The sequence below is a fragment of the Centruroides sculpturatus genome, unplaced genomic scaffold (assembly GCF_000671375.1).
Source record: "Centruroides sculpturatus isolate CEXI.00-Female unplaced genomic scaffold, Cexi_2.0 scaffold196, whole genome shotgun sequence".
NCBI lineage: Eukaryota > Metazoa > Arthropoda > Arachnida > Scorpiones > Buthidae > Centruroides > Centruroides sculpturatus.
This window is the reverse complement of record NW_019384362.1, coordinates 643,770-666,616: the sequence shown is the minus strand read 5'-3', so window position 1 is coordinate 666,616 and position 22,847 is coordinate 643,770. Positions and strand designations below refer to the sequence as shown.

The 22,847-nt window shown below is 26.9% G+C and overlaps 1 protein-coding gene across 1 annotated transcript in view; it reads right to left on the bottom strand.

The window, feature by feature from the left end:
• LOC111641434 overlaps positions 1-22,200 on the bottom strand; it is a 164,566-nt gene extending 142,366 nt beyond the window's left edge. The window contains exon 1 of the mRNA XM_023387603.1: positions 21,820-22,200. Within this exon, the coding sequence (XP_023243371.1) occupies positions 21,820-21,874 (55 nt within the window). The 5' untranslated portion in view covers positions 21,875-22,200. The remainder of the gene's footprint in view (positions 1-21,819) is intronic.
• Positions 22,201-22,847: the final 647 nt, after the last annotated feature.

Genomic DNA, 22,847 nt, shown 5'->3' with positions numbered 1-22,847 from the left:
AACAGAGCTGAGGCCAACAGGATCTGTACAATGACACCCTTGCCCGTCATTTCCGACAGGTGTTGAAAAAGAGAGAGAAACAGACCACCTTGGACATGATTTTCAAGAAGCCAGCTGCCAAATAACAAAAGATGGAACAAGTGGAGTTGACCCTGCAAGCTCCGGTAGCCTCTCCTGAATCTGACTCTGATTAAAAAACAATAAAAAGAGACCTGCTGCAATGTGTAAAAAGTCTCTATCTGTATGAATGTGTGAAGAAAGTGTTCCTCCACCTCCTCCTCACAACATCTGACTATCCAGCATAATTGGTGACTGCTCCATTTTCATTTTTTATGGTATAGTATGGTTATTTTATGTTGCAGAACAAATTATATGTTTTAACATGTATTTCTATGGGAAAATGAGTTTCGTATAACGGACTTTTCACTTAACGGACGTGCACCTGGAACGGATTGAGTACGTTATACGAGGCACCACTGTACTTGATGGCAATTCTAACCAGAAGGCAATTTTACTGAACATGTGCAGTGACTAAGGTAATTGAAGCACTTCAGAATTGCAATAAATGGAGAGCCAACATGGTCCAGAAGAGACCCCTTCAAGATCATTACATTTTTTACCATCCCTCCCTTAAATTTATAGTGGAAGTGGCAGCGTTTTGGTAGAAAAGTGGATCTTGTCAATGGTGTTTTTGAAAACCTGACTTTAACTCTATGGTGATGTTTTGGTATACTTCTGAAATTCTATGAGCCATCTGAAAATAAAAATTTGCAGTTGATTAGTTTGTTTGTTAAGTTATGGCAATGCAATACCTGGGCAATCTGCCTAGGGGATGCCTTCCGGGAGGTCTTTTTAAGGAAAACTGGCCCCTATTTAGGCATTACAGACATAGAGAAAACCCAGAAAACTCCATGTGGCCAGCCTGTCCAAGTGAGGCACAAACCCACAACCAAACTCCCAGTGTTCAGGGTATGAAGACTGGTTGGCCACTGGTGGACACAAATTTGCAGTTAGAGAAAAGACATATCACAAATCATCAATCCGTCAAAATTGGCAAGATTATTATCTCCACATATTGTATGTGAGCAGCAGTGAAGAATACAACAAATAAAACTACATCAATTGTGTGAGTCCTGCCACATGTTCCAAAATGTCCCATACACAATATCATTATGCCGACTGACAGTTCTTTGCCTCCCCATGACAGCAACTGACTGCAATGAGTTAACCAAATGTCACACAGGTCAAAAAAAATTGGGAGGATTGTGTATGGGACACACTCACAATTGTTTAAGGTGTGAATCTGTCTGTGTGTTATTAGAGGAAGGATAAGATGTAAATGATCATCATCTTGTTGGTTATCCACATTCCAAGTCAATATCTATCAGTTTGGGTGGCAGCACACTCAAAATATTCATGTCAGAATTGACATGCTTGGTTTTCTTACACACACTATACAATCTTCATTGTTTGACATTAGTCATTTTGGACTTTTCTGATTCCTTTAGAATTTTTCTTTCCAATAATATACATTTCTTACATTTCTGTTCGTCTTTCCATTGTAATTTCTTCAACATTATGAAAATTTTCTTCAACTTGCACACTTATCAGCTTATAACTTTACAAATTCTATTTTGTCAATTATTATTACTAAATAATATTGTAGATCATGTTGTTCTGTACAAATTGACACCAATTTCAACATCTTATCGCTTCATGATCCAAAAGTTCACTGCCCCTCACAACAACAAAGCTGCACACCTCCACTACCCATCATTTTAAATACAGATGTAAACCTTCTATCTGAAAAATTTGAATTGTTAGATTATCATTTATAGTTTACAAGATATATAAGCACGACAAATCTTGCCATTTGTTTAGTCACTCCAGTTTTCATAGATCTCCTTTACCAAACCGAATTTAAAGGTGTGTTCTGATCAAAAAAGAGCAAGAGCAACAGAGATTCCGCAGTATTTGTGGATTTCCTGACTTTACAGGTATGTATGGACCCTGTATATTGCAATATATAATAAACAGTTCTATAGAATTATAGTTAGGATTCTATTAACATATATTATTAAAAGCAATTTTCTACAATGATATATATATATATATATCATATATATATATATATATATATATCATTGATATATCTATAATTATATATGATATATCATATATAATTTTAGTAAAATTTAAAAATTTGCAGTATGATACGGTTGAGGAATGTTTTGCTAACATATTCAATATTTTATTGTGTATTTTTTACTTCTTTCTGTTTGCATAAACAGAATAAAGTTTGCAAAATGTAACACATTCGATAAAGTTGCTGAGGTAGGAATTCGGTTTTCTGCAAACTAACTTCCTTTCGCTTGTAATATTTATTAGTCAATGCTTGACATGTAACTTTACTACAGTATTTCTTTATGATACTGATGGAAACAATGCTGCGTGTTCTGGTTTTGATTCATCCAATGCTCCTTTTTTTCACCCTGTTTGATTAAAGGAAACTAAATCATAATTAAAAAGATACAGTAAAAAAAAAAAAACAGTTCTTTGATTATATTGATACTTCCAAAGATACATCGTGTAATCAGGAAATCAGACTTTCATCATCATAAGCAGTTATATTAAAAATAAATTTTATTGATCTGTTTACATGAAGATGATTTCATATTAAATATGGGCATATATTGATCCGTTTCTATGATTGGTTGCGATAGAAAATATAATGTGTAGAAATTTATTTGAAGAGAAAATCATAAATTTAACATTGATTCAATTGGACCTTACTTGAAACTTTTTATTCTTCTATATAAACAGTTAGTTTATATAATAGAATACAACGTGTAAGTATTCATACCACAGTACAGTTCAACGTAAACATATAATTTTCCACACTCTTAAAAACGTTTCTATCATTGAAATAGTTTAAGAATTGATTAAAATGAACCAAAATCTGAAAATTCTTAAAACATTTTCATTATTATTTGAAAGTTTAATTAATTTTATCGAATTAGCTTTTTTACTTAAACTTTTATTGATTACCTTATATTTTTCTGTAGAGATAATTTTTTTAGGAACGTTTCAAGCTATGAATCAAGAGAATTAAGGAATCGATTAACTCGATAAAAATATATTTTTAGTTTAATTGTAAGCTCTGTGGAATTTGGAGAGGGAAAACATCTAAAAACTAAAATTTAACTAGACAGATTTCAATTCGCTTCGTTTCAAATACAACCCAGCCATTTATTTCTCGAGGAAATGAAAACTTTTTCTTCTAAAATTTTGAATATAATCTATATATAGCCTACTGTACATCAAATAATATGTCTGTTTGTCTGTTCCCTATACATTTCTAAACCCTTTGATCGATCTGCACCAAATTTTTCATACTTATTCTCAGAACCTTGAGGAAATGTAAGATATCATAAAACCTCGAGGCTCCATCCTTTCTCGATTTCATCCCCCTATTAACTTCTAAATCCTTTGACTGACCTGGACCAAGTTTTTTTTCCAGTTACTCTTTAGGACCCTGAGAAAAATGCAGAGTACCATTAAAACTGGACACTCCCACTCCTCCTGCTTCAATCCCATTGATACTTCGTAAAACACAATAATAGTAGGCTAAAATAACCAAACTTTTTAATATGATTTTCATTTTAATGTTAGTCCTTATTACTTTTCATCTAAACATATTTGTTAGGTTTTTATATTTCTTGAAGTAATGAAATAAAATTTGTACTAACTTCTATACATTTACTTTTTTATATACGTTTATAATCATTTTCTATAAATTTAACTTTTAATTTTTTTAAGTATCTTAATTAAGAACATTATTTTCTATTTATAAAATATTTTAGCTTAAAACAGATAAGAATTATAAGTAATTCTCACATATTTTAAGCCATATTATAGCTTAAAACATGAAATTAGTCGCAATACAATAATTTATAATCCTCACATATCAGAAAATTATGTATTTTTAATAAATATTTACTTTAGCTTTATATATGAAAACAAAATATGATAAATTATGTTTGTTTAATTTATATGAAAGACTTAGAACTTTAATTTTAATAATAAGTTTATGAAAAAAGAACAGAATAAAGTTAAAAACAAAAAAAAAATAATAATTTTCCATTTCCCAACATGCATTGGAATGTAAGCTTTTAAATAAAATTATTATGGCTAAGAAAAAAAAATGGAAATTTACAGAATAACTGCAAAATGCATTTTAAAAACCAAGAAAATTCAAATATAATCTGATAAAATTTGCTTTCGAGGAATAAAAAGGCATTTATGATTCTTGCCATTCAAGCATTTCACATTATGTCTTAGTCTACATTGTAGAATGGATTGGATTTCACTTTTCCTTTTTCTGTTTTTTGAAGTAATGATGTATGCATAAATGAAAAGCTTTTAAAATAATTAAATTTTTTCTTTTAAAAAATAGAAATTTAATATCAATTTTTATAAAAACTAAATTTATGACACAATGCGTAATTAATTTTCTTTTTAATTAACAATTAGAATTAAGTATATTTTTAAATATAAGCTAGATTCTTGAAGAATTCTATAAAATTCATAATTCTGCTTGGAAAATTAAAAAAATTATTCGTTCAATACACACACACAAAAAAAATTTCTTTAAAGACATCTGTCATTATGAGAATGCGTTTTCTATTCACTGAGTTTTTTCATCAATCAAATATATTTCATAGTAATTAAACTTTAAAATTAAAGGGAAAAAATGAAAGTTTTCAGAACTTTAATCTAAAGTTCGTAACTGTATTGTTGGATTAGATTTAAACTATTCAAAGAAATTAATTTAATTCTTCTCAAAAGTGTGTAGTCTATTGAGAGAAAAATAAATAAAATTAAGTAGACCATGGAAAGAAAACGCTAAATACATTTGAAATATTAATTAGATTTTTACAAGAAAAAGTTCGTTCACTACAAAAAGTCGATAATAGTTAAATAGATTAACTTAACGAAGGAAGGGGGAGAAGAACTTATTCGAGAATCTTATGGTATTTATCTTCGATAATCGCATCAAAAAATAAAATGAAAATTTAAATAACTTACTTAGATATTAGATTATTTATCTTTTTTATATACTTTAAACAAGTTTTTAATCACAAAATGATATTATTCATACAGAATAAAAATATATGTAACGTAATTTAATCCTTTCAGGATCTGTTGCATTTATGAATGAAGACAACTTCCTGTTGTAGGATCTTCAGGAAAACGGGATTGACAGTTGCAGAAGATGCTCTGACAGTTACAGGAAGTGTTAGACACATCACAGAACAACAATGTCGCCATGAATGTCTTGCCGCATCATTTCAAATACCATCATATCAGGTTAGATCAGATTAGGCGTTATCACTAATTACAATAATTAGACGTATCTCTTAATTATATCACTATCAATTTCCTTTGAATTATTCAATTTTCCTTTATATACACCAACAGAAAAGCAATAACTAAATAAATAAATACATAAATTTGATTTTTTTCCCCGCTACTTTTATAAACAAATAGATATAACAAGTTATAACACAAATAATTTTCTAAATAACTAAAAACAAATTAAATTGAACAATTCAATATTTTTTAGCGTTATATATATCAAACAAGATACAGATTATTATTATTTTTTATTTATTTACTTATTTATTTAGTTTTTTTTTCTTTCGGGAGATCTATATGGCAAACACAATGTAAGGTAACACAGTGTGTTACCGAGTAAAATTTCTATTTCCAAGCTTTCATTTTCCAAAAAACTCATCAAGAAATATTCTATTGAAAAGAAAGTTTGTCCCATTTTGAATTACTTTTGTTCAAATTGAACATTGATTGAAATCAGACGACTGGAGAATCAAGGTCTGATTTAATATCTTCTATGAATGATAAGAAAATTAAATTGAAAATAAAATTATTCATTATTATTAGATATTTCTAAATTTGACAGGTTAGATAAAAGAAAATTCTTTTCTTTCATAACTAAATGAAGTGAAAATACAGAGGAAACACATACAAATACTGTATAATAATTTCTCTTATATAATGGATTGATCATGTTAATGATCAAAGTCGAAACAATCAATAACGGACTTCAAATAAAACACGAAAATTATATTTAATATTTAAGAATAATTATGTATTAACGTTCTGCTAACAATTTGTATTCGCAGAGTTAATAATTTACTTACTAAATATAGTTATCACAGGTAAGATCATAATTCTATTTTCATGAGCTTGACCACTATTCCCATAACTCCCCATTCCATAAAGTAAAATATTAAATATTCAAGTACAAATAAGATATATGGATTTTGCTGATGCAGTCATTATTCAAGTGCAGATTGTTTAGGGTATTTATCACCTGTTTCCCCTAACGCCCACAAACATTAATAAACGTCATATTAAACGATATCTCTAAACGAAATATTCAGAAAATTCATGAAGTAAATAAATTATAATGTTTTATGCATTTTTCGTTTCTAATTATGCAACTGTAATAAATCGAAATGACTGAATTTTTGTTATGAATTCGCTTTTCGTCACTGAAATTGTTTCGTAATTACTTATTCCCGTATACTGAATAAGTAAATAATATTATACGAAATTGAAACCGAAATCGTGAGTTATTTATTAATTTATTTATTTTACTTTATTTCTCTAAATTAAATTTACGGTAACTTCTTCTAATTGCGTTTAACTTTGAAAACTAAAATTTAACTAGACAGATTTCAATTCGCTTCGTTTCAAATACAACCCAGCCATTTATTTCTCGAGGAAATGAAAACTTTTTCTTCTAAAATTTNCACTTTGAATAATTGCAAAAATGTAGTTTTTTTAAAATTAAATTCCACACTTTATTTATCAATAATCTATTCTACACTCTTAAAAATTAGCGATTTTTATTTAAATATTTTATTTAAATTTAAAAGTTGATTAAGTCTTATTTGCTTTAAATTTTAAAATAATTTTTTTATAGTATGAATGCTTAAATTTAATTTAAAAAGTCTTATATCTATCAACGAATGCAAATATTATATACAATACAAATAGGCCTACACGAGTTTTTAAACGTGTGTACATTTTATATATAAATATTTAAAAAGAATAATTTTGTAAGAAAATATTTTTATAAAGTCAAATGAACTTCGTACTTTACAATTCGTTAAGACGGCTTAAACAGGTACTAGTTATTAATTTTCATAATGAAATTCAACACTTTTTCTTCCTTTTTTCTATAGAATCTGCAGCAAAAACACGAAAATTCTTCGAGGAAAAACAATTTTTGTATTCTGAAATCACTTCGATCCGGGAATTACATTATAATTGTAAAGCAAGAAGAAAAATCAATATTCAAATACATGATATGGACAGGATATAAATCTTCAGGTGAACTTAAGTATAATGAAGAATAAAAGGATTAAAAAATATTTTCGATTAAAACATTCTTCTTTAGATACAATATATACACATATACACATTTTAAAATAGATAATTTTATGGGTAAAAAAATTCTTTCATTCCAAATATCGAATTTGATTACAGATTCAAATTCGATAAAGAATCATTAAATAGAGAGAATCTATGAATTCGTTTTTTAAAATACATATAAATTTGCTGATTTAAATATTAATATCTGTCAAAATAATTCTCTCTAGTAGAGAACTGTTTTATTATTTTCAAATAATTATAAACAATGCCTTGTTTGTAATTAATTAAAAATGGACTTATTAAATTACATGCTGATACACAAGATACATCTGAAAAAATAGCTCGAAATTTAGACAGAAAAAATTGTGTTTTGGCCCCAAAGTGAAAACAAAACCAATGCCTTCGGTAATATGTGTTATTGGTTAGAGCATTCACATTGTTAACAAAAGGCCTGGGTTTTATCTCCAACTGAACACGAACACACTTTATGTCTTCCTTTTCAGGTTAGATATAACTTACTTAACTTATATTTTCAGTGTTGTTATTTAATAACCAGACCTACCGAGAAGGATCAGAGAATACAAATTAGCTAGGCCCGAGGGTGTCCAGAAGGCATATAAAAATGCAATAAATTATTATAACTATTACAAATAATGTTGACAAAGTTTTAAATAAAGTAAACATGAATTTTGTTAACTCATCATCAGAAAATAGTTTCTATAATATTTAATAAGCAAAATAGCATGAAGAATGATGAAAGGGCCTAGTCTATCTCTCCTCAATCCTGTTAATAACAGATCTATCAATCAGTTGTTTGATAAATTGTTACATAAACAAGTATGTTAAACGTTAAATAATAAAAATAACAGCCAAAATATAAGATATGTAAGTTGTATATTCGTAAAATAATCAAAATTTAAATAAAAAAATTGCGTTTAGTACCAATCTAAAGATAGTAAATTCGGTTCCCACCCGGGACCGAACCATTATTACATGTAGAATACTTTATCTTAGTTACCAGGACAGGCTTGTCTTGTCTTCTAATAGAATTCTTAACTTTACCTAGGAAACAATTAATTTAATTATGTCATCCTGTCCATCAAATAAGTTTTATGAAAAAAAAATTTTTAACCTTTTTATAGAGACAAAATATTAATGCTTTAAAAAGTTATTAGAAGTTATTTATTAAATATTATACAACTGTTTCCTCAATTTCGATTTTTAATATTTCGACTTACATTTAAACTTTCTCCATTCTAAATAATTTTTTTTCCTTTTTACGTTTTCATATTATTAAAAGCTGTAAGCTATAAAGACGATTTATTAAATTTATATTTTCAGCGTAACGTTGAAAAAAAATCCAATCACATTAATTGTGATTAAAGCTTAAGTAACAGATAATGAATGAAATTAATCCACAATCGAAAATAGTAAATCAGATTGATGTATGGAAAAGATATATGTGTTTTAATACACAAAATTCTCGATAATTAAACATTAATGAAATATAATTACAATAAAAATTACTCAGCTAATTTGATTCATCACTAATTCAGTATATTAACTTTTAAGGTTGAGAGTAAACAACTGGATTAGTTTAATAGAAAAGATGTTGCCAGCGGGTATGTGAAAATAAATTAATTTTTTTTTTCATAGCATGATATATTGAAAATCAAACAAGAATTGTTGCAGATAATTAGATTTCACTTCTTTCACTTGGTGTCAGTATAAAGAAAATAAACAAGTCAAATTTACTAAGGATTTTATTAACTAATTTCGCGTAAAATAAATACAATTGTATAATACATAAAACTATACTATAAAATTAGCATTACTTTTAAATATTTATTTAAAAATATGCTGAATTTTTTTAAAATTTACTAAATGAACAGGATTGTATTTAATCAAACAAACTTTAAATTTTTCTTTATGAATGTAGAATGGTTTTTTTTCCGTGTTTTTAATTTATAAATAACGTTTAATTATTATTAAAATTTACATTCTGCTGATTTCTTTTAAGCACTTTCTTGATAATTGCCGCTAAATCTTTGCACAGACTTTCTACTTTTGTCAATGAGTCGAAACGAAAATCGTGTGACTACGCTATGGAACAAACCAAGAAGCAATGAGCCGTTGGCAATGCTCGGTTAGATGATGCAGTCTTTAAGAGGTACTAATGATCACAAATTGGTAATAGAAGTACGACATATTTTCTAACCTTCCAGCCATTTAGTGATATGTCAAAATTTTTCTAAAGCAATTAAATTTTTAATCAACAAAAAATAAATTCCAACGCGCTTTATTCAATTCGTAAGTCTAACGTATGAATAAGTAGAAATCTTATAAAATAATTAATAACATGATAAGTAAACTGTATACAATACAATAAAAACTTCATACAGATAATCATTAAATCTGTAATGTTTTGTGTCATTTAATATACATCTTCACCCGTCTTACGTCCGATTTCTAAGTTCCAGTCTCACTTTTTCGATATTTGTGAGAAACATATTTTTTCCTTCCACAAAGATATGGAAGAAATCATGAAAGAAAAAAAATTTATAAAACATCAAAAGAACACTTAGTCTTTCTCACACTTTGAAAATGGGCATCAGAGAACTATTTGAAATTCTCGCAGAAATAAAGAAAGAAAAGCGTGATTTCCGGTTGTCTCAAAAGTTTTTCCAGATATTTCCGGCTTCGTACGTGACATAGAGGTTCCAAGACGTGACGGAAGAATACGTGATTGTATTCGTGACAGTTAACGCCATAGGTGGCCAATAGATGACAACTGGCACCACGACCTCACGTTTAGCCTCTGATCTGTAAAGAAAGATTCATTTTCTAATTTAGCGTATTCAACACGCAAACGCTTTCTCTTCAGTTCAAGACAAGAGAAGAATTTCTGATTCGACAACGGAAATATTTTGAACTACATCAATAAGATTTTAGAAAGCTTTATATCAATAGTTTCTACGTTTATCCTAAACTAAAATATGCAGATAAAAACTATTAAGAATTTATTTATCATCTATTTTAAAATCCTTTAAAGAAGAGTTATATGATTTTATCTTCATTTTAAATGTTAAATAATGCGTATTTTTAAACGCATAAAATTTTAAATAATGCGTAAAAGATTTATTGCATTATTTAAATGAAATGCAATCACGTACCACGAAAAGCTTATATTAACTTAAGAATATTATTTTGTTTATGATTAAAATAAATTCATTTTATTCTAGTCTTTTCTTGAAATTTAATTTTAATCGTAAATACATTTAAATTTTACTTTTTAATTTAAACTGTTTCGTATCAAAATCAGTCCATTAAATGGCTCAATATGTTGTACTCGCTAAGACATTCTACCAAACCTATCAAATTAAAAGGTAAGGAATACTTTGCTTGTTCTGTAAAAGAATAGTTAACTGAAGCATGTGATTTAACTTATAGAGGCGGCTGGCTTTGCAGGTTTCATTGTAACTCTTACTGCAGCTCCTCCTGCAAATACGGGACAAGATTTAAGATGTCATTATTTCACTCCCAGAAGATTTGCAGAGAATTTTTAAGATAAAAACACAAACTATATGACTTTTGTGTGTCCACAAACTGCACTTTTTATTGTAACATTTTTCAATAACTTAGAAAAAGTACAAAGCCAGGTCTAGAATGCTTATAAGGTTTATCTATCGTGTTTCATTAAACAACTGCACTAATTTACTATAAGTATTCATTAATAATCGATACGTTGCATTTAAATCCAATTATAAACAGAAACCGGATCGTGTTTTACACTTTAAACATGTTTTCTTAAGTGCAGTAATTAATCTAACAAATTAGAATTCAATTTTTACTTTCTGAACACAAATGATAAATTGAATTTTAATAAAATCAAAACAATTATTAATAATTCAATAGTCTACTGTTACTGCAAATGTTGTGTTGACTGTACGTGATGTGTTTATGATTAATAATCCTTAACTGAATTTAATAATGGCGATTATTCTGTTTGATAGATTATATTCTAATTTCGCTTATAGATTTTTTTTGGATTATTAATAATCTTCTAAGGATGAGAAACTACGACAAACATATCAATGTCTCTTGACAACAAAATTATAAAATGGAATAAGAATTTTACTCATCTAAAAAAAGTGCTTCCTGGTCTTTCAGATAAGTCGAATGGATTATTTTTGAAATTAGAACAATGTATATGGTAGAATGTCACACAATTCCGTTCCAATAAGTTTTATGGTTTAACAATAAATAACCTAAAAACAAAATGGCATTATAAATGTACAGTATAAATGGGCGTACGGCCTTCAAATACATAAAAAAAAAGGCTTTAAAAAATAGTATTTACAGAAAAATGTCAGACGTAATACCATCGATCATAACAGGAATTAAGGGGTTTAAAAAGTCAGAAAGCCAGAGGCTATAAGAAGAAAGCTTGTTCAGAAGCTCAGCATGCTCTTTATGTCAAAGACTGCCAATAGTGGTTTTAAGATTAAGTATTAGTCATAAACTCTGGCAATAAGCCTAATATACTATATTTAAAAAAAATTATATTTTCTAAAATACTTTTTTTCCCTTCTTATTTTCAATTACGCAGCAATTGAATTCTATAGATATTCAAATTACTTTAGAAATATCTATTAATTTACTATAGGATTTTCTCGTAGATTTATAGGCTGACTCTCTTAGAAGAGACATTAATTTTCCAATGGATATCATTCTTCTCGAGCGTTTCAACAGCTCTTCCTAAATGGATGTTTATCATGTTATCAATACAAATATTTACCATCACAATAAATTATTCAAAGCTGAAAGTCTTTATTTGTTATCAATACATTTCAATGAATGCACTTAAGCTCCATTTAACTATATATCATCATTCAGGCCCATTTTTCCATTTGTTTACTTGCTGAACGAACAAAATTAAGCCAATATAATTCTTGAAACTGAATAGAATGTACTAATAATAATAAACTTTAACTTATTAAATTTATCTTTGTTTTAACTTAATAATGACTAAATATATTCTTTATTATGACAGATATGATTATTGCAATTCCTTAAAATTGTACTTTAAATATAAATATTCAAGAAGATTACAGAAAATTAAGAAGTTGTTTATTAGATTAAACAGACCCATGAATATTGATTACTCTATAAAATTAAAGAGGGTTATAAATAGAATAAATATAATGGCTCAACTTAAACATAATAAAATATTTAACATTTGAAATCGTCTTGGGAAACTTTGGTTCCTCTCTTGGATAAACTATTGAAATTGTGATGAAGGAAAGAATGCTTTTATAGAATTTTCTTTAGTCCTTTCTTCTTTTATTCACATTAATTTATAAGTAGAAAAATCTTAATTGTGATGTACGATTGCTTAACTTAAATAAAGTTTTAAATTCAAATATTTAAACTATGGTCAAATATCGTGTATAAAACGTAATATCGCGCTTTTTATTCAGTTATAAATTAGCTTAAACATTAATAAACAGACATTCTTGCTAATAATGAGCTACATCCCTACAATGATATATATATATATATNTTTAAAAATTTGCAGTATGATACGGTTGAGGAATGTTTTGCTAACATATTCAATATTTTATTGTGTATTTTTTACTTCTTTCTGTTTGCATAAACAGAATAAAGTTTGCAAAATGTAACACATTCGATAAAGTTGCTGAGGTAGGAATTCGGTTTTCTGCAAACTAACTTCCTTTCGCTTGTAATATTTATTAGTCAATGCTTGACATGTAACTTTACTACAGTATTTCTTTATGATACTGATGGAAACAATGCTGCGTGTTCTGGTTTTGATTCATCCAATGCTCCTTTTTTTCACCCTGTTTGATTAAAGGAAACTAAATCATAATTAAAAAGATACAGTAAAAAAAAAAAAAAAAACAGTTCTTTGATTATATTGATACTTCCAAAGATACATCGTGTAATCAGGAAATCAGACTTTCATCATCATAAGCAGTTATATTAAAAATAAATTTTATTGATCTGTTTACATGAAGATGATTTCATATTAAATATGGGCATATATTGATCCGTTTCTATGATTGGTTGCGATAGAAAATATAATGTGTAGAAATTTATTTGAAGAGAAAATCATAAATTTAACATTGATTCAATTGGACCTTACTTGAAACTTTTTATTCTTCTATATAAACAGTTAGTTTATATAATAGAATACAACGTGTAAGTATTCATACCACAGTACAGTTCAACGTAAACATATAATTTTCCACACTCTTAAAAACGTTTCTATCATTGAAATAGTTTAAGAATTGATTAAAATGAACCAAAATCTGAAAATTCTTAAAACATTTTCATTATTATTTGAAAGTTTAATTAATTTTATCGAATTAGCTTTTTTACTTAAACTTTTATTGATTACCTTATATTTTTCTGTAGAGATAATTTTTTTAGGAACGTTTCAAGCTATGAATCAAGAGAATTAAGGAATCGATTAACTCGATAAAAATATATTTTTAGTTTAATTGTAAGCTCTGTGGAATTTGGGAGGGAAAACATCTAAAAAATAAAATTTAACTAGACAGATTTCAATTCGCTTCGTTTCAAATACAACCCAGCCATTTATTTCTCGAGGAAATGAAAACTTTTTCTTCTAAAATTTTGAATATAATCTATATATAGCCTACTGTACATCAAATAATATGTCTGTTTGTCTGTTCCCTATACATTTCTAAACCCTTTGATCGATCTGCACCAAATTTTTCATACTTATTCTCAGAACCTTGAGGAAATGTAAGATATCATAAAACCTCGAGGCTCCATCCTTTCTCGATTTCATCCCCCTATTAACTTCTAAATCCTTTGACTGACCTGGACCAAGTTTTTTTTCCAGTTACTCTTTAGGACCCTGAGAAAAATGCAGAGTACCATTAAAACTGGACACTCCCACTCCTCCTGCTTCAATCCCATTGATACTTCGTAAAACACAATAATAGTAGGCTAAAATAACCAAACTTTTTAATATGATTTTCATTTTAATGTTAGTCCTTATTACTTTTCATCTAAACATATTTGTTAGGTTTTTATATTTCTTGAAGTAATGAAATAAAATTTGTACTAACTTCTATACATTTACTTTTTTATATACGTTTATAATCATTTTCTATAAATTTAACTTTTAATTTTTTTAAGTATCTTAATTAAGAACATTATTTTCTATTTATAAAATATTTTAGCTTAAAACAGATAAGAATTATAAGTAATTCTCACATATTTTAAGCCATATTATAGCTTAAAACATGAAATTAGTCGCAATACAATAATTTATAATCCTCACATATCAGAAAATTATGTATTTTTAATAAATATTTACTTTAGCTTTATATATGAAAACAAAATATGATAAATTATGTTTGTTTAATTTATATGAAAGACTTAGAACTTTAATTTTAATAATAAGTTTATGAAAAAAGAACAGAATAAAGTTAAAAACAAAAAAAAAATAATAATTTTCCATTTCCCAACATGCATTGGAATGTAAGCTTTTAAATAAAATTATTATGGCTAAGAAAAAAAAATGGAAATTTACAGAATAACTGCAAAATGCATTTTAAAAACCAAGAAAATTCAAATATAATCTGATAAAATTTGCTTTCGAGGAATAAAAAGGCATTTATGATTCTTGCCATTCAAGCATTTCACATTATGTCTTAGTCTACATTGTAGAATGGATTGGATTTCACTTTTCCTTTTTCTGTTTTTTGAAGTAATGATGTATGCATAAATGAAAAGCTTTTAAAATAATTAAATTTTTTCTTTTAAAAAATAGAAATTTAATATCAATTTTTATAAAAACTAAATTTATGACACAATGCGTAATTAATTTTCTTTTTAATTAACAATTAGAATTAAGTATATTTTTAAATATAAGCTAGATTCTTGAAGAATTCTATAAAATTCATAATTCTGCTTGGAAAATTAAAAAAATTATTCGTTCAATACACACACACAAAAAAAATTTCTTTAAAGACATCTGTCATTATGAGAATGCGTTTTCTATTCACTGAGTTTTTTCATCAATCAAATATATTTCATAGTAATTAAACTTTAAAATTAAAGGGAAAAAATGAAAGTTTTCAGAACTTTAATCTAAAGTTCGTAACTGTATTGTTGGATTAGATTTAAACTATTCAAAGAAATTAATTTAATTCTTCTCAAAAGTGTGTAGTCTATTGAGAGAAAAATAAATAAAATTAAGTAGACCATGGAAAGAAAACGCTAAATACATTTGAAATATTAATTAGATTTTTACAAGAAAAAGTTCGTTCACTACAAAAAGTCGATAATAGTTAAATAGATTAACTTAACGAAGGAAGGGGGAGAAGAACTTATTCGAGAATCTTATGGTATTTATCTTCGATAATCGCATCAAAAAATAAAATGAAAATTTAAATAACTTACTTAGATATTAGATTATTTATCTTTTTTATATACTTTAAACAAGTTTTTAATCACAAAATGATATTATTCATACAGAATAAAAATATATGTAACGTAATTTAATCCTTTCAGGATCTGTTGCATTTATGAATGAAGACAACTTCCTGTTGTAGGATCTTCAGGAAAACGGGATTGACAGTTGCAGAAGATGCTCTGACAGTTACAGGAAGTGTTAGACACATCACAGAACAACAATGTCGCCATGAATGTCTTGCCGCATCATTTCAAATACCATCATATCAGGTTAGATCAGATTAGGCGTTATCACTAATTACAATAATTAGACGTATCTCTTAATTATATCACTATCAATTTCCTTTGAATTATTCAATTTTCCTTTATATACACCAACAGAAAAGCAATAACTAAATAAATAAATACATAAATTTGATTTTTTTCCCCGCTACTTTTATAAACAAATAGATATAACAAGTTATAACACAAATAATTTTCTAAATAACTAAAAACAAATTAAATTGAACAATTCAATATTTTTTAGCGTTATATATATCAAACAAGATACAGATTATTATTATTTTTTATTTATTTACTTATTTATTTAGTTTTTTTTTCTTTCGGGAGATCTATATGGCAAACACAATGTAAGGTAACACAGTGTGTTACCGAGTAAAATTTCTATTTCCAAGCTTTCATTTTCCAAAAAACTCATCAAGAAATATTCTATTGAAAAGAAAGTTTGTCCCATTTTGAATTACTTTTGTTCAAATTGAACATTGATTGAAATCAGACGACTGGAGAATCAAGGTCTGATTTAATATCTTCTATGAATGATAAGAAAATTAAATTGAAAATAAAATTATTCATTATTATTAGATATTTCTAAATTTGACAGGTTAGATAAAAGAAAATTCTTTTCTTTCATAACTAAATGAAGTGAAAATACAGAGGAAACACATACAAATACTGTATAATAATTTCTCTTATATAATGGATTGATCATGTTAATGATCAAAGTCGAAACAATCAATAACGGACTTCAAATAAAACACGAAAATTATATTTAATATTTAAGAATAATTATGTATTAACGTTCTGCTAACAATTTGTATTCGCAGAGTTAATAATTTACTTACTAAATATAGTTATCACAGGTAAGATCATAATTCTATTTTCATGAGCTTGACCACTATTCCCATAACTCCCCATTCCATAAAGTAAAATATTAAATATTCAAGTACAAATAAGATATATGGATTTTGCTGATGCAGTCATTATTCAAGTGCAGATTGTTTAGGGTATTTATCACCTGTTTCCCCTAACGCCCACAAACATTAATAAACGTCATATTAAACGATATCTCTAAACGAAATATTCAGAAAATTCATGAAGTAAATAAATTATAATGTTTTATGCATTTTTCGTTTCTAATTATGCAACTGTAATAAATCGAAATGACTGAATTTTTGTTATGAATTCGCTTTTCGTCACTGAAATTGTTTCGTAATTACTTATTCCCGTATACTGAATAAGTAAATAATATTATACGAAATTGAAACCGAAATCGTGAGTTATTTATTAATTTATTTATTTTACTTTATTTCTCTAAATTAAATTTACGGTAACTTCTTCTAATTGCGTTTAACTTTGAAACTTATTTTGAGGGTAATACATTGTCACAAAATCACTTTTTAAATGGAATCTACGATGTTGGCGCAAAGTGAATTTCCTTCGGGCTTTCACATTCTTTTATTTTTAGCGAAAGTTCGAAGAGGTTAAGCAGAGATCAATCTTCAGTTGACCACTTTACAGTCTTTGGATAAATGGGGAAGTGTTTCCCAAGGGTGTACTAGACATCATGTTGTGTATTTTCTTGTCAAAAGGATATACGAACATGCCCATCCGATGATTCATGCCACATAATATATATAGTGATAAATATAATCTATTTTTAAGTATTTTGTCTGTTTTCTTTTTCATTTGGAAATGACTTTTCAAAAATTTCGAAAACTATTAAAAACAGTAGAAAAATAAAATATCACTTTAATAATAATCAACGTGAGCTTTAAATTATTGCTTTCGACTAAAGTTTTCATATCTAGTTACACAGTAATTAATTTTTTAAATAAAGTAGCACTAAAATTAATGTAATTAAATTTAATGAATATACCTTTTTAAACGAAAAAAGCGTTAATTTTTAAATTAAAAAGCTCCAAGTTTCGTTACTTAAATCGATCAAAATTCAATTAATGTTTAAGCTATAATTTATTAGAAATTATACGTCATAACAGTAGAAATAATATATTTTAATTGCAAATATATAAAGTTGATGAGATACTTAAATATAATTTTATTAATGCTTGAGGTTGTAAACTATTTTAATTTTACTTCCCTACTCTAACATCTGTGTTATTGTCATAACTTGAGAGAATAAATGGTAGTAAATCTGCGGGCAATTTCAAGATTATTAATATTTAGACCTCGATTATAATAGCAAGATTATGATTATTTTGAGCATTTAATGATCGCTAATTATTATATTGCCTAATACTGATCGGTACCAAATGTTTCAAATATTATCTTTCATGTAATATGGATTAATTAATTGAGCTAGCATATGTCCAGACAGAAAAAANTAGTCCTCGATTATAATAGCAAGATTATGATTATTTTGAGCATTTAATGATCGCTAATTATTATATTGCCTAATACTGATCGGTACCAAATGTTTCAAATATTATCTTTCATGTAATATGGATTAATTAATTGAGCTAGCATATGTCCAGACAGAAAAAAGTATATGTCAGGATGCTTATTTTTATGGTAAAATTAGAAAAAAAAAACAAATTTTTAATGAATTAATCATATATAAATGGGAAATTATTTAAATGATTTTATTATTAAATTAATTTATAGTCATTATAATTAAGTAGAGAAATTGTAACTTTAGTTAATGGTAATTTTATCGAAACGAGCAAATGGACATAAATTTTAAACTATTATTTTAAGGAATTTATGCAAAAATATATTGCTTTATCGTATGTTATAGAAAGGCAATATTGCTAATGAGAAAAATTATATTCGAGNTTAATCTGTAAATTTATATTATTTAAAATTTAAAAGAGTAAATTTTTAAATTAAAAAAACTCCTCTTAAATATTTTTAAAATATAAAATATCAAATATATTAATATTCAATCTATCATTTTTTTTGTTCAGTAAGCTTATCGTGTTGCATTCAATAAACTTATCATATTTATTTTTTATTTCATTCATCAATATATTTCATTAATATTCAATAAACTTGTCAAGTATTTAGGAGATATTTTTTTTGTAATCCTTGCAGAATACAATTAATTTATTGTGATGCCAATTACTTAGGAAGTAGATCGATACTGTTTTTTCCCCCCATTCATTCGCCAATAATGATCTGCAATATAAATCATAATGTAGATTTATCACATCAGTTTATTGATTTATGATAAAAACACATCATAACCTCATATATATATATTTGTTAATATACCGAGGATAAATTTTTATATTCCTCATGTAAACAAACAGACAAACTCTCAGAATACAATTTTCTAAAGAAAGTATTACATTATTCAAATAATTTTACATAAGAATATCCTAAGTTTACAATTCATACTTCTCTTTACACTAATTTACATGTAATTTTTGCCTTTGAAACTCAAAAAATTGCCGTCTACTAGAAGTCTAATATCCTACAGGCTTAATTTAGAACCTAGAAGTTGCAATATATCGTAAACTATATATAAACCAGCAGAAAAGTAAGCTTAATATAAAAGATTTTAAGTCTAGAAACATTTGAAAGTTTATTAAAAATAATATGGAGTATTTCCCTCATGTCTTACAGCAAAGAATAAGGCTTATACAGTATATTTGCATGTTACTGTTATCATTTCCGTTAAGAAATGAAAAGATTGCCTTCCGTTGCCCCGGGTTGGCAGGATATTCGTGTGACTAACACCGGGAATACTATTCCCTGCACTTCCGGAGAATAGCATTCAGATGATGTATCCTTCTATTATCATCCTTTCGTAACAAGCATAAATCTGAATAGCGTAGTCTCACGAGTCGACTGACAAATCATTCTTAAATCAGGTTAATTGGAGTTAAAATAATAACGGACACGTTTGTAATATTTCAAAACATTTTTAATTAGAATTAGAATTTTAAATATTTTACGTTTCGCATCTTAAATCATTTTTATAAATATTAACAAACCTAACAATAAACAATGTGTTGTTAATAATTGGATAATATAAGCACGTCAACAACTCTTACATGTTGCTTCAATAGAAATAATATAAATCTAATAATAATTTACGTGCAGCGTATATCCAACCTTAATTTAATAAAGAGCAATTTTTAATAATCGTTAATTTTCACCAGGAACAAAGGAAATCATGCAATAACGATATAGTCTCACGCAACATTCTTTTTGTCCATTTCCCACAAAACATTTTAAATCCTATTATTTAGAAACGAATTGGAAACTTACGACATTGCCTGGAGTAAATTTATTTTTATTTTATTTTATTCAAGACAAATATTGTCACCTCCAGACATACATTAAAACATATACAAAATAAATCAAATATAATAGGCATAACAATCATATTGTTCTATTTGAAAATAATATTTATATTCGCATAAATAAACAATTAAATTATTTATATATTTAAGTTAAAAAATTAAAAAATTATTTATTTATTAAATGTTTTTCAAGTTCACTGATTATGTCAACATTTTCATAAAATTTGTCTAAATATACACATACCATACAATAGTTTTTTTCCAAGAATTCATTTAAGCATGTAAATATTGCAGAATAATTTATTATTTCTATTTAAATAACTTAAAAATATAGGCCTAAATAAATTTAAATTCTGCTGAATAAAATTTTAATTTTAAACTATTTTATTTATTATTAAAAAGTTTTAAAGAAATAATATAACATAAATTATATACAATATCTCATATATATATTTAAAACTTTTTTTAACCTTTTTAAATAAATATATCAAAAATTATGTTATAAAATGTAAAATTTATATTAAATTATGTTTTAAAAAATGTGCAAGAATATTTTATCAGCTTTTTTTTATTTTTTATCTTTTAGTAAATTGATCAATGTCAACGAGCTACGTTAAAATTCGAAAATATTTGATATAAAAAATTAAGTTTTTTAAAAAGTTAATGTTATTGACTACGTATCAAATTATTATCTCTGAGGAAATGAAACTTTAATGCGTTCGAACTTAAATGCACTCCTGAGGAACTACCTCAACTGAACACGCGAACCGATAAACTATATAAGTTACAGCTTACAGTATGCGGCTCTTTCAATAGCTCTTACAACATACCATAGTATGCGATTACAGTCCTCAACACACGCAATTGAAAATGGTTTACAAGTTTGAATTTATTGTAACAATATATCATTTACTCGTCCATGTTTAATTCCTATCCGGGCTTTCCTATACTTATTTAAGATGGTTTATTCGCTTCGTATAAATTAGAAATGGCATTTATCGTTAATAAATTATATATCATTCATATACATTATACAAAATTATATATTAATATATAATTAAATATAAATTAAGTAGAATTCATATTTCGAATTAATTATATTCTTAAATATGAATATTTAATATTACGTAAATATTTGAAATACGTTTATCATATAATAAAGTTTATAAATCACTTATTTGTTTTATAAAATTGAATTTGATATTTATTCCATAAGAATATGTTAATTAGATGTAGTTGCTGCTTCTGTATTACGATAAACACGTGATTGACACTTGTTTACAAATAATCAAATAACCACGTGTGCGAGTTAGACAAGTTGTAAAACAAAAAAACTTACATTCTGGTAGACATAATGTGAAGCAGATGGCTACAAACAGCCTCAACGGTGCCATAACTGTCACGTGGTTGTAGTTGAGAGAGTGGCAATTCAAACAGTGCGCGATAACAGGCCTGCCTCACTATGTACGCCTTCACCTGGTGTTCTGATACACGGTCACTTTCGTGTCGACTGCCACCTGGTCTCCCAGAATTCCTAGCGATATCCTGGTCGAGCTTCAGTTGACAAAACGAAACGGTTATTTAGGAGTGGTTGATATTACTGAACTACTAACAGGATTGGATTGTTAACAGCAAAAGAACTTCACCACCAGGGGACAGAGCGGCGCTTACTGACTGTTGCTATGACGTAACACAAGTTTTATGTGTGATTTATGATTACTTCCGCTAATTTATATATCTGTAATATTTTCGATTGTTACAAATGAACAATTTTTTCTTTTTCGAATAAAATGTAAAACTGTGTCTTTCGAACTGTGTCTACATTTCGTTTACAAATCTATAATTTAATTAAATGAAGGAAATTAATTAACTAATTATCATTCATAATCATTAGAACATTAAAATTAAATGATTTTTAAAAAGAAACGGACCGTAATTATTATTATAATTTATTTGTAAAGATAACATACAACCAGAAATGAAAGTCGTTTAGAAAAGAGTAAGGTATGTGTCATTCCAATAAGTACTTTTACCACGTGATATAAAGAAAACAAAAAACACAAGCAAAAGATTATTGCAGACATTGCTTGAAGTAGGCTGGGTCAGTATATGTTCGATCTTGTTCGTCCCGAGAGCACAATTACATCGTTTTCATTACTTACGTACTCCAGACTGAGGAAATTACCTGACAGAAGACAGATCGCGTGCAAACGGGTGACCTCTCTGGTAAACATTCTTCACTAAAGCTATAAAATGCTAATGTGCAATAAACACGTGGAATGAAAATTCAGACCTTTTGGCTTCCTATGTTCTGCATCTTCTACAAATTTGACTGCGTTTTGATGCAAATGTCATTAATTTGAAATT